General features: G+C 41.9%; 1 protein-coding gene across 22 annotated transcripts in view; it reads left to right on the forward strand.

The window, feature by feature from the left end:
- The window catches only part of cadpsa (Ca2+-dependent activator protein for secretion a), a 187,171-nt gene that overhangs the window by 139,855 nt on the left and 32,840 nt on the right, over nt 1-14,476 (forward strand). For 20 of the 22 annotated variants that reach the window (XM_052075012.1, XM_052075014.1, XM_052075018.1 and 17 more), the window contains 4 exons: nt 651-725; nt 1,411-1,494; nt 2,425-2,457; nt 5,464-5,571. In XM_052075012.1, the coding sequence (XP_051930972.1) occupies nt 651-725; nt 1,411-1,494; nt 2,425-2,457; nt 5,464-5,571 (300 nt within the window). The remainder of the gene's footprint in view (nt 1-650; nt 726-1,410; nt 1,495-2,424; nt 2,458-5,463; nt 5,572-14,476) is intronic. The other 2 variants (XM_052075015.1, XM_052075017.1) reach the window with 1 other exon arrangement.

Genomic DNA, 14,476 nt, shown 5'->3' on the forward strand with positions numbered 1-14,476 from the left:
TTTCATGAGCATATGTGTAGATATTATTGAATATACATGGGGTAGAAGTGAGACATCTCATCCTTCGCAGAATCTTGAGACTGATTCCCATTCCTGACAATGAATTCATTATTGCGCGGTCCATAGCTTTTCTGCTGGTGCCACAAGTGCAAACAAAGGGATTCATTATGGTAACACCGCCTTTGAGTTTCCATGACAGCAGTTCTGTGGCGGACTGAAAAGCTCCTTTGCCAGCCAAATAGTTAGTGACATACGGAAATGCAGTGTAACATATAATTACAGTAATTTATTGACAATAATTAGAATCAACAATCCCATTTCGTAACAACGAAAAGTATCATGTCAACTGTTTGACAACTGTAGTGATGTTTTGCAAACAGCAGACTTGGAGGACGAAACAGAAATGAGCAAATTGCCTTTTGAATGGTTTTAGTTGAACTAATAATGATGTGATTCCTTGAAATTTAACTGGGTAATTAAAGGTAAGGTATGTAATCATACTGTGAAGATAACAAATGGACGGTTGAGATCCCCATTTCTCTTGTGTGTTGAAAATGTATAAACCAGTGACATCACAACCATCAAAACAGTACAAGTATGACTGGAACCGGTTTTCACTCCCGCTCTTTTTTTTTTTTTTTTTTGTGTAGAGACAATACCATTCCCAAATTGACAATCTCATCGAGGAAACGGTGAAGGAGATGACAACCCTGCTGGTAGCAAAGGTAAAGTGCCCAATTGCTTTATCGGTACTAACTTTATCCAATTGTTCTGCTCGGTAGAATACACGCCGCAACGGTAATAGCTTGTCTTTTGCCATAATATACATTTTCACTTCAAATTTACAGATTATATTCAACCTTTAAATGTGGACTTTCACTCCTAATATTTTGAATTAACTTTTGACGTGTTCCTCACTAAGTGATGGGTGCCATCAACAACTTTGCTCACAAACATTGCAGGTTAGCCTTTCCCAAACCATTGAAGCCACACACCCAGTTGAACATCCTGTCAGAGTTAGGGTACCCCATTTTTCGCTGTGCATGCCCTCGAAAAACTTAAAAAAGCAGGGGGGGAAGTCCATGTTAGGTGATAAAGGCATCAATTGTAGAAACATGATGAAAGCATGACAACAACAAAAAATGTATAAAGAAATAATGCACTCTCGTATGGATTTGAATTCAAACATTGATACAGGAATAGATCACTAAAATAATAAATAAATTAGCTCCCACAATAACAACAAAACATATAGCTTTTTTAATGTACATTTTATTTTATTTTTTGGAAGATAAGAAGCAATGTTTGACTTACCTCATATATGTAATGAGTAACATTATTATACAAAGATTCATAATGTAAATCAAGATGGAGTTTGATGCGATCTTGTTTAATTCTTCTCTGTTTCAGTTTGTGGTTATCCTCGAAAGTGTCTTGGCAAAACTCTCGAGATATGATGAAGGAACGCTCTTCTCCTCTTTCCTTTCCTTCACAGTAAGTTGGTTTTAATGGAAAAATTCTGGGGGGAAAGAACATTCTGTATTCTTCTCATGCAATTGTCAAACTTGTTTTAATATAACTTGTCACATTCAAATGTAAGAACAGCCAAGTCGCTATTTAAACCTTAGAATCAGGTTTGATATGCAGGTTCCTCCTGTTGCAAATTTTGTGACTGTAAAGCGATTATAAGTATGACACATCCTCCGGAAACTGCGAATCTATCAATCCTTGAGAGGCACAATACCTCACTGTAAGTGGAATCACACTTTCAAATTACCTACAGAATTGCTTACTTAAGAACAATTGTCAAAAGGAAAGGCAGTGTTCTATGGACCATTCTTGTCAAATGTGCCATTTCCTGCAATGAATGTAGCAATCTGTTCAGAATTTTCCGCAGTAAGGAACCACGATTAATATTTTTCGATATCTCACTTTCAATTAATTGATGTCCAACCGCAGATTGCATTTAATATTGTGATCTCTTACTCTTAATCTAATTAAAATAATGTAATTTCTTGCATGGACATGTCAACACAATGATTTTTATAAATAATAATAATAATACATTTTATATAGAGTTCAACCCTTTTTTTTATACTCAAGGTGACATTTTATGTCATGGCATACAGTATATTTAGCATTTTTTGTCATTTAATTGTAATTTAACAAAGAAATTATTTCATATGACCATAAAAGAAATTCTTCTTCCTTTAGCTAACAGCTATTTTAAAAAAACAAAACCAAACGTTGTGGTTAAGCCAGGCTATTGAACAACCATATTTAAATGTTGTTACCACATCGACAAAAGACATTCGACTGCAAGTTATACAGTTTCGTTTATTACACATTTTTACGTGAAAAGTGATATAGCGAAAATGCTGACTGTTTTATCATCCGTTTATCATCTCTCTCCTTTATGACAAGGTAAAAGCTGCTTCAAAATACGTGGACGTACCTGTAAGTGAAAGTTACTGTTCTGTGTACATCTTTTTGTCTTGATTTACACTTTGGAACAAACATTGAAATTGAAATAAACATGAATTGTCCTTTTTTTTTGTCTTTGTTACGTACTTATATTTTATTCAGATAAGGGGAATAAAAGTTTCCACAGCATGTACCGGTAATTTTTTTCACATTTCAAAACAGGTTTTGAAATGTGTTTGTTAATGTTAAATATATGCTTAAAGCAACATTTTAAGCATCTCAACTGTCATATTGATGTAGAGTGACTGTAGTTTTCGGACCACGAAATGCACCCGGTTCAAAGCCGCAACAGGTAAATCCATAAAACACATTTGTACAGACATTGACCTCAAGTCTCCACGTTATAAGATGAGATATTTGCAAGGAAAGAGGTCACACAGATAATTCTGTTTTTGAAAACATTTATTTACCATAAACAGCTTAAAAATACCATTTTGTTTTTTTCCCCCCCAAACAATGCCAAACTCAGCTAGTTACACAGTAGCGTCAAATAAACTTTCTTCGTCTCTCATGCTGTTACACGAGGCAAATTTGCCAAGGAGTTTAGCAGGTCGCACGACAGAAATTGCTGCATTTATGGCACTCATTCCCCGTCCTCATTAAATTCGATTCAAGATGCTTATTTTGGCTCTCAATTGCTCCTTACACAGCCAGCTGGGTACACTGATCCACACACGCAGAATCTCTCTCGCTTAGGCAGCCTGCTCCTCCCTCATGTGTGTGCAATCCAATTACAAATATCTGATGAATGTTAAGCATGAGGGTGGACTTGGACATTGTCATTGGTACACTGTGCCGTTTTCGATAATTTAATTGGTCAAATGAAACGTAATTATGAGTAAATATATTGACGGCTTGAAACTTCCATCCATCCATTTTTCCAAACCGCTTTATCCTCACGAGGGTCGCGGGGGGTGCTGGAGCCTATCCCAGCTGTCTTCGGGCAGTAGGCGGGGGACACCCTGAACCGGTTGCCAGCCAATCGCAGACAATTAGAATTAGCCTAGCAAATGTAATAAAAGCAACCGCAATGCACCTTTGCAGAAAATAATACCGGGAGGAAGCAGACGCTGCAGGGGAGGATCACACAGGTGAAGCTGAAGCTTACTTTTTTCTTTTTTTTTTTAAACATAGTCTGCTTAGTTTACATCCAGTAACTCCCACTGTTCTCGGGGCCTTGAAGCAATCCCAACTGTACTGTTATGAATATCTTAGAAAGAGTTGTGGTTGATTCAACACCCGACAATCGTCATTATTCTTTGCTTTACACACCACTTGTCGAGGCTGATCCTTTTGTTTTTGAAGGTTTCACAAAAATACAGATAAAGCAAAACACATTAATAAGGCAGTTCAAACTCTCAACATTGGAGGCATTTTTTGTCCAATGTGGACCTAAAGCCACTGGTGCACCTGTCTATATTGAAGTTAAATTTTTTAAGCAGTTTGACATTTCTCAATGAATAGTGTACAAACACTAAATATGGTCCAAAGTATGACCTCGAGTAGCAGCCTTGAGTGGACAAAGGTTTGGACAAAACAAAATCTGTGAATTATAGAGCAAAGTCCGATTTGTGGGGATTGATTTACGGCATTTGAAATGATAAGTTTGTTCCACTGTGGTGCGTTGAGTTTGTGTTTGTTGTGTCTGTTACTTGTCCCTTTGCAAATATTGGACAATGACTTTCATTTGTGGCCTTATACCAGATGGTGTTGATATGTACTGTATTTGTGTTTCCAATTTCAAATGCATGTGGCCTGACACTGACAGCCGTGCGTAAAATACATGGTGGGCTCTTGTTGTACAACACATCCCCAATTGCTTTGAGTGGCAGTGACGGCGGAGAACATTTGGTCGTGTGTGTGTTTGAGCTGTATTAGCTGCCAACACTTCGGTTGTTGCAACATGACAAATTTCAAATTAATGCCTTGTCAGTAAATGTGAAGAGGCACTGCTTATACTGGCAGGGGTCGCAATTCTCAGTCAAGCATGCTAATTATGTTCTTCATATACAAATCTAGCATTTCACTGTTTAGAAAAAAAGGACACACATTTACATCACAAAACATCATTCCAAATGTGCTAATGGAGTTTTGAAACAATGTCATTTGGGGTGCATTTTTCTTTTTACACCAAAAGATTCGAAAAAGGCAAAATATGCTTTTTGAATGGGTGTTGACGTTTGACGCTCCTGAATTGTCGGCAATGAATATTTTAGAGATCAGAATGGCGGCTGCTCTCACAATCTGCTCTCCCAAATCAAATTGTGACATGTCCCATTTCGCTTTTCACATGGCCAGACCGTCAAGGGTTTTTTTTTGGCAGCCCAATCGACATTCTTTGACAAGAACCGAATGAAGAACTTTTTTTTTTGCAGTAATCCTAATATTACAGCAGGATTTTAATTTCACCGTAATAATTGAATTTAATCTACTGTCTCAAATCTCTGACAAGGTACCCATACTGGGAGTTAAGCACAGGCAAGACAGGAGTTCTAACCACTAGACTAGTGCTTCCCAACCTTCATTGAGCCAAGACATGAATTTGACACAGAAAAAATCTCGAACCTGTCTCAATGTACTCACAGCTCATCTTACTCTGTGTAAAATCTGAGCCTGTTGAATGGAACACAAAGTTGGTGTACTCAACACAAAGCCGTAGCTTCTTTTGGTGTATGAATAGCAACAGGTGGATTACAGAGGTTTATTCTACCTTCTGCCATCTAATGCAACTTTTATGACATGGTCTCATTCTAAACGTATTGAGCCATATAGGCTGATAAGACTTTGTGCCAGATGTTCCCGTGTGCCCTTTGGCATTGTTGTCCATTCATTACCTTTGTGCTGATTGTTTTTTTTTTCTTTCTAAATTGAACCTCAACAATTAAATGAAATAAGTAGCGTTACATACCAACCTGCACCAAACTTGGGTGGGTTTCTTTCTCTCTCTTTAGCCATACCTGTTCTTACATCTTCTTTCAGAAGCCAGGAATGGATGTGGCTGATGGTTATGTGACTTTTGTTCGACACTCCCAGGACATGTTGCGAGAGAAAGTGAATGAGGAAATGTACATCGAAAGATTGTTTGATGTAAGTAAACAATTTTCCATTCACTACTTAACTCCTCCATATCGAGCTGCTGCCCAAACTGCATCCAATCGTCCAGTTATTTTGAGAAGTTGACCGCACAAACACATGATCGTCTTTCTTTCTGTTGGAAAAGAAAAAAAAGTAAACCACTCATGCTTTAATCAACTTGCAACTGAGCCACATGACACTGTCTGCTTTAAATACATAAGCCGGTTTCAAGTAACATCAAAACAGCATGCACTGTCTCCAAATGAAGGATTGCTCCCCCACTAAATGTATTGAAATAATCCCTGCATCTGGATGAGTTGTAGCTCTCCGTGCCTAATCTGAGGGCCTTTTTTTATTGATCTTGGTCCCATTTATTCCTCACTTTGTCGTCGTCTTTTTGTGCAGGGAGGGTAGGTTTTTCAGGCAGGTATAAATTAACTACAGTATACGTACTATAGATTGTTTTTCAGTATCGGCACAATAAAATCAGTTGGAAAAAATGGACCAAAAATCTCTTTGCTGAACAACAATTTCGAATGACACGAATACAATAATACGTGTGCAAAAACCGATGTCCCTCTCTCTTTTTAAAAGATTGCCACATCTGCATAAAATACCATTACATCTGTACAAATTCGAGAGCAACTGTGTTTGGCATTCAAGCACGTTTTATCGCCGAGTTATTTTACTGGTAAACTGAAACACAGATGATTTGTGTGCCTGTGTGTGTGTGTGTGTGTGTGTGTGTGTGTGTGCGTGTGTTTGTGTGTGTGTGTGTGTGTGTGTGTGTGTGTGTGTGTGTGTGTGTGTGTGTGTGTGTGTGTGTGTGCGCATGTGTATGCGCGCTCATGGAGGAGGGGCTTAATCTCTCAGTAGAACCATTCTTTGACATCAAATTAAACAGGATCACACAAACATGTTTACTTCAGCAAAGATTATTTAAGTCACAATTGAATCATTGCCAAATGAAACTGTTTTTGACTAAGTTATCAGTGTGTTTATGTCTTCTTGGGTATTTTGGAACTTGCATTATCCAGAGCTCAGACTGTTTTTCGGTTCATCCTAATTAGCATAAAAGCAAATCTAGTGCAGTGTGTCTATTGATTCAACTTTTTGTTGTTCTTGTAATGTTTGCCCTTCTGCTGTTTAAATAAGCAAAACATTGTTAAATAAAGCCACCTCTGTCAACATTGTCAAAATGAAACTGCGGCTTCGGTCTCTGATTAGCAGCAAATTTATTAGAATCCTTTGAAATGAAACTTGAACTTGCAAAAAAAAAAAACCAAACAAACTAACAAAAAGAACTGATTATGAACATTTAACATCAGGGACTGTTGAATTCGGTGTCATATTGTGTTTCTTTCATAAAACCCCTTATGATGATCAAAATAAATGGAACCCAGTTTCCCTTGCCCGGACGTGGGTCACCGGGGCCCCCCTCTGGAGGGTGGGGCTTGTTGGCGAGCGCCTGGTGGCCGAGCCTGCACCCATGGGGCCCAGCCGGGCTCAGCCCGAAGAGGCAATGTCTTCTCATGGGATCACCACCCATGGGAGGGGCCAAAGGGGTCAGTGCAGTGTGAGCTGGGCGGCAGCCAAAGGCGGGGACCCTGGCGGTCCGATCCTTGGCTGCAGAAGCTAGCTCTAGGGACATGGAATGTCACCTCTCTTACAGGGAAGGAGCCCGAGCTGGTGTGCGAGGTAGAAAAGTTCTGACTGGATATAGTCGGACTTGCGTCCACACATAGCCTGGGTTCTGGTACCAGTTCTCTCGAGAGGGGTTGGACTCTATTCCACTCTGGAGTTGCCCACGGTGAGAGGCGCAGAGGAGGTGTGGGGATACTCATTGCCCCCCGGCTCAGTGCCTGTACATTGGTGTTCACACCGGTAGACGAGAGGGTTGCCTCCCTCCGCCTTCAGGTTTGGGGGGGAGGGTCCTGACTGTTGTTTGTGCATACGCATCCTTGGAGGGTGTGCTGGAGAGTGCTCCTGCTGGGGACTCCCTTGTTCTGCTGGGGGACTTCAAAGCTCACGTGGGCAATGACAGTGAGACCTGGAGGGCCATGATTGGGAGGAACGGCCCCCCGATCAGAACTCGAGTGGTGTTTTGTTATTGAACTTCTGTGCTTGTCACGGATTATCCATAACGAACACTTTGTTCAAACATAAGGGTGTCCATATGTGCCCTTGGCAGCAGGACAGTCCGATGATTGAATTTGTTGTTGTATCATCCGATTTGCGGCCGCATGTTTTGGACACTCAGGTGAAGAGAGGGGCAGACTGTCAACTGATCACCATCTGGTGGTGAGGAGGCTCCGATGGTGGGGAAGATGCTGGTCCAACCTGGCAGACCCAAACGTATTGTGAGGTTTTGTTGAGAGCTTTTCCCATGTTCCGGGGGAGGCGGGGTAATTGAGTCAGAGTGGACCATGTTCCGTGCCTCTATTGGTGAGGCGGCCAATCTGAGTTGTGGCCGTAAGGTGGTTGGTGCCTCTCGTGGCGGCAACCCCCGTACTCGCTGGTGGACACCAGCAGTAAGGGATGCCGTCAAGCTGAAGAAGGAGTCCTATCGGGCCGTTATGGCCTGTGGGACCCCAGAGGCAGCTGATGGGTATCGATTGGCCAAGCAGAATGCAGCTTCGGTGGTCGCTGAGGCAAAAACCCAAGCGTGGGAAGAGTTCGGGAGGCCGTGGAAGCCGACTTCCAGACGGCTTCCAGACGGCTTCGAGGAAATTCTGGTCCACCATCCGACGTCTCAGGAGGGGGAAACAGTGCACCACTAACACTGTGGTTTTGTGTCGACATCATTTTGGATGACTACACTTGGTTCGATGACAACACTGGAGATGTTTTATTTTCGCTAGGTCGCTACCGCTGAACTTTTGTTGTCATGTCACCACCTCAGTGCACCGTCACTGTCAGACGCTCCACGCGCTCTATTTATACCGACACGGAACACTGTAACCTTCCACACAAAATAGTTCCAAACAAGTAACAATTGCGTCAGTGGCATACCATACATCATATATCTGTATAATACAGGTAACTTTGGTCTTTTCAGTGGAGCAATCTGGCAACTTTTTAAAAGTAAACTTTCCATTCATAAACTCTTTGAGTATCCGTTTTTGGTGTCTCGCGCTGCCGTGGCTGGCAACACAAGCATGCGTGGACCTATGCAGCGCGCTTATTGTTTTGTATATATATGGGCCGGCCCGGTAGTCCAGTGGTTAGCACGTCGGCTTCACAGTGCAGAGGTTACGGGTTCGATTCCAGCTCCGGCCTCCCTGTGTGGAGTTTGCATGTTCTCCCCGGGCCTGCGTGGGTTTTCTCCGGGTGCTCCGGTTTCCTCCCACATTCCAAAAACATGCGTGGCAGGCTGATTGAACACTCGAAATTGTCCCTAGGTGTAAGTGTGAGTGCGAATGGTTGTTCGTCTCTGTGTGCCCTGTGATTGGCTGGCAACCGATTCAGGGTGTCCCCCGCCTACTGCCCGGAGACGGCTGGGATAGGCTCCAGCACCCCCCGCGACCCTAGTGAGGATCAAGCGGCTCGGACGATGAATGAATGAATGAATATATATATGGAGAGAGCGAGAGAGAGAGAGAGTATATATATATATATATACTTTTTATAACCATACAATGTCATATTTTAACTTTTTGTGGGTGTTTACGTGAGTTGTAACTATTTTGTTCAGACGCAAGTAGAAAACGGCAACTGATAAAATCTATGAGTTTCTTTGAAGCACAATTTTACTTTGTATTATTTGATATTTAGGTCGTCCGCATTGATCATGTGTGTGATCTGTATATTTCAATCAGTATTTTTATGGGTCAGTCTCTTTGAATGGACGGATGTACTGGTATATGGTTCCATGTACTGTATCTCTCTATGTCATTTCATTGAGTCAAGGCCTTCAAGTGCAATCCGTCTCCTACCGTCTTCCTCGCTGTTGTATATGACAGAGATGTTCAGTGCTGCTTGTTGCTGATTCTTGACGCGTAGCTTTGCCCAGTATCTGTTTTTCCTTCACGAGAGGTTTTCTGTCTGAATTCTCTTTGTTGTCAAGCTGTATTAGGTCTGCCCGCGGCATCACAAAGGCCGATGAAGGTGTCTCTGGCTGCTCTGTTGTGCTTTTCTTGTCACTCTGTTCTTCTTTTATTCGATGCGCATAAACCTTAAAACAAAGCTTCCTGAGTCTTAAAACATCAATGTCTTAGATGTGTTATTTTGCAATCAAGAGCACTAATCAAGCTTACCGGATGCATGCATGTGCCTGTGGTGTTATCACGACGGACATCAGGTGAGGCAAAAACCGCTGTGAATGAATGGATTTTGCAAAAGTTTTGTTTTCATGAGCTAAAAGTGAGTTTCAAAATAGCTACCGTTGTGTGTACATCGCATAGTAAAATTAATTTTGATACCCATGATCAAACACATTTACCCTCACTTTATTCATATTCCAGTTGCACATTTGTGTCATCATCATCATGATGAGTGGGTGCTATGTGAGCCAAGAAAGAAAATATCTGTCAACAAATTGTTTCCTCGCCAACTTGTGAACAAAATAGACATTTATCATCAGTTTTATAAATCCTTAGAGATTTTGATTTTAATTTAACTGCACACTTTACTGTTTCACAGTACTGAAACACATTTTATCTTGTTTTTGTGATCTGGCATGTTCTTTGTTTTTTTTTTTTTTTTTTTGTCGTCTGACAAGATTATTACCTTAAAATCTTTTCAAAAGGCCTTAGTTTAAGACTAGAATTAAATGAGAATTCTTGTCAAGTACCACAATCTCTCTGATTAATTGTAAAGAGATTCCATTTCAAATCATATCAACACATCATGTCTGGAACAACCAAATGTGGAATAGCTACAGGTACCACCATCTTTAATCTACGGATGACGATTCATCGGCTGTTTCGCTTTTCTTGGTCCGACCGTATCTTGTTGAAAAGGAAGCAATACTATTGAAAACAATTGGCCTGGGAATTAATTTGGCTTCACTCAACATTTGGCTGAGTTTTCCTCCTGAACAAAATTAGATTGCGTTTCATTTTAATTGAGATTATGTCATGCACTTGACCTTGTAATTCCAGTAAGAAGATTATTTCACTGTGGCCTCTTAATTACAGAATATATGTCAGCACTCATAATTTCATGTACTGTATACTGTGATAGTAGACAGGCCCATATGTGGCCTAATACTGGCAAGGTTAAACAACCAAAAATGTCTTAAGAAATTAAACATAATCTGAGATTAACTCTGTTAACAAGTGGTAACATTTTATAATCTGTCATAGACGAGAGGTTATGATTTATTGGTGCAAAACGTGTAACTGATATTTGACCCATTTCTCCGCATGATCTACTGCTGTGTTAAAATAAGATGTACAGGTTTTGTTTCCGTTTACTATTTTACCCTGACCAAAAGCAATCCAATCATGAGCGCTTGAGCATTACATTGCTTTGGTGAAAATCCACTAAAGGCAGGTGTGGCACAATGATTACACTTGAATGGTTAATCCTTTGAAGGAAAACAACTTTTGGGATTTTTACTTGTCAACGTCTGGCTACGTTGGGTTATGATGAGTATTTGGGCAAAAATAATAATAAAAATAAAGAAATGCTTAAATTCACTGAAGACTCAATTTTCATATTGAGTCCACTTTGAGGTGTTGCTGTCATCGAAATGCAGCTTTGAGCAGTCATTTCCTTCCATGTTCATCCCACATATTTGAATTATAATTTTATTTCCTTCGAACGCAACCCATTGCATTCATATTTTATCACGCGATGTGAAATTGATGAGAAGAAGCCAAAAAGAGCCGTTTAAATTCTTGAAACTTTCTAATTTGAACGTCATGAATTGATGGGTATTGATCAAAACATATTTGAATGTCCAGTATTTCACAGGAATGAATCAGTAATTTGTACATTAAGGTGCTCTTTGCTGAACTTCTCAAAATCAACCAGAAAATGTTTCACATCTTTTGGACCCTAAAAATGAATCAAGATTGCTTATTTGTGTATGTTAAGTCTAACTTGGCCTACTTACACACAGAGTGCAGTGAATATATGCTCTGTGTGTGTTTATGTGTTCAAATAATAGAGAAAAATTAATTTGGTCCTTTTGCCCCCTCCCCTCCTTGGTTTAGTTCTTGAAAGAGTGGCTAAGGGCCCCAGATTAAAACAGATGTGCTTAAATGACACTGTAGAGGGGACTTAGCCCAAGACAGCCAGAGATCATTGATTAAAAAAAGCCACGTCTTTAGCTTGAGACAAATCCAGACCGGCACTGATATGCCACACTTTGCTGCCACATGCCATTTGCGCCCGGCAGAGCCAAGCAACATAGCAGCCAGGTTAGGAGAAAGAGGGGAAATGAGGTTAAGGAGAAGGAGGGCTGAGCTGGCGCTGTACAACTTGAGCGTCTTAAAACCACCCCCGCCCCCATCTTTCCAAGCCATGGTTTAAATTGCAGATACAGGGATTACACAGGTCAATTATATACTTAATCTGCCTTTGCCCGGAGGGGATTAGGAGAACGGCTCATTGATTGATTTGAAGTATTTCCGTTGACCTTGGATGGTTATCGGCTTCACAAGCGTGGCGAAATTGCACTTCTGTGTGACGAACTTTAAACCGCTTTTGAATCGCAGCTGCTCCTCCCGTCTCGTTGGGCTCACCAACTGCTGAATGGCTGCGGTGGAGTGGGGTGAGGGCAGGGGTCAGATTGAACTACAGATTGAAGGATTTGAGATTGTTGTCGTCGCCACCACTGTACTTTGCTCACAGCGGGTGAGGGGTGTCTGATGTTTGTGTGTGGCAGGAGCGTGACGAGGGAGTGCTTAAGTTGTCATAGGCGAAAGGAATTCCAACAAACAAGTGGGCGATGAAGCCATACCACTTGACGGTCCGGGATGTTTCGCCTTCTAGATCCGGTCATGAACGACCAGGCCCTCAGCCATGCCAAGTGAACAATTTAATCAACACTGAGCTACAGAAACCCGCAAACGTAACTCCCTCAGACAATCAAGTGCTATAAAACCTTTGATTGAGATATGTGCACATTTTTTGCAAACTTTGTAGTCATGTATCCTTCAGCAATATGCATTGAATAGTATTTTTAACTGTTTTCATGTGTCTCATCATGAAAAGATTATTTAACCACGACTGTCACTCATGGTCACACTCAAGTGTGCAGACTAGTCATTTAAAGCCTTTATGTTACAGTCTCAGAACTGCAGTTACTGACAGAAAATGTGTAAAAGGAAGATTTCTGAAATAATTTAATTATGTCCTTTTGAAAACCATAAGTCATGAAGAAAGAACATTTCATTCAATGGTTGTGTGGGGCAAGTGAGAGTATCTCAGTGGAGGAGGTAATGCAAGGGCAGAGCTGCGCAGCGTTTTTTTTCCCTTCCATCCATCCATTTTCCGATCCGCTTATCCTCACAAGGGCCGTGGGGGATGCTGGAGCCTACCCCAGCCGTCTTCAGGCAGTAGGCAGGGGACACCCTGAACCGGTTGCCAGCCAATGACAGGGCACACAGAGACGAACAACCACCCGCGCTCACGCTCACACCAAGGGACAATTTGGAGTGTACAGTCAGCCTGCCATGCAGGTTTTTGGAATGTGGGAGGAAACCGGAGAAAACCCACGCAGGCCCGGGGAGAACATGGAATCAAACCCAGTACCTCTGCACTGTGAGGTTGACACCAACACAGTGAAATGTATGGGGTTGGGGTTAGAGTGACTTAGAGACAGACAAGAAGTTGTAAGTGGACCTGGTGAGGGATTCTGGGCTGATGATGATTATGTTGAGCTGTATGAAGTTTCTTTCCATCCAGGATTTTATCTCACCATGGCCATTTGTGGCGGCCCGGTGGTCAACTGGTTCGCGCGTCAGCCTCACAGTGCGGCGGTGCAGGGTTTGATTCCGGTTCCGTGTGGAGTTTGCATGATCTCCCTATGGATGTGTGGCTTTTCTCCGGGTACTCCGGTTTCCTCCCACATTCCAAAAACATGCATGGCAGGCTGACTATACACTCAAAACTGTCCCTTGGTGTGAGTGTGAGCACGGATGGTTGTTCGTCTCTGTGTGATGATAAGCGGGAAAAAAATGGGTGAATGGATGGGGCAATTTGTCAGTGTGGAGCAGGTTGCTATGGTGATAGATTTGGCGGCGATGTGAATCTGAATGTTGTCATCTTAACAATGGAAGTTCAGGCCGTCTTGGCGATTAACCTTACCAGAGAGGATGAAAAGGAGAGGACCAAGCACCAAACCTTGGGGGGACACCTTGGGAAAGAGGAGCAGTGGAGGAGGTCCACTTGTGTATGTGGATAAATTGTTGTCTTTTAATGAATGTCACGTCGCGTGTCCGCCAGCAGGTGGCGGGTTTTCTCCTCCGCCATCGGCACACCTGCCCGTAATTTCGGGCTGATTACCCCCCTTTATTTAGAGACTCCGGCAGTCATCTCACTGCCGGAGAATTCCACGCCGTGCCATATTGCTCTCGCGCTCGATTTCGCTATTTGACGTTCGACCTGTTGCCTTTTTGCCTTACGGCCGATTACTCTTGTTATTCGCGTTTCGCTTCTAGATTTTGTATTAATTGTATTTCCGCCAATTCAGGCCCCCCTCGCGTCGTCTTGTTTTCCGCGAGCGTTTTCAGTTGTAGTTTCCTTCTTTGTTATTCCTGGTCCTTATTTGACCAGCGTTTTGTGTTACCGTTTTTTCCCTGTCGGGCTCTTTCTGTTTTTGTCATTAAAGACACTCTTTTCTTTGACAAGATTCTTTCGTTGTCTGTTTTTCCGGGGATCCAACCCTTTAGTTCCTTGTTCTGCTCGGAGCGATCGTTATCGCTTCGGGCAGAACGTGACAGAATTCTCCGGCCACCATGGATCC

Source organism: Hippocampus zosterae, chromosome 9 (genome assembly GCF_025434085.1).
Source record: "Hippocampus zosterae strain Florida chromosome 9, ASM2543408v3, whole genome shotgun sequence".
Taxonomy (NCBI): domain Eukaryota; kingdom Metazoa; phylum Chordata; class Actinopteri; order Syngnathiformes; family Syngnathidae; genus Hippocampus; species Hippocampus zosterae.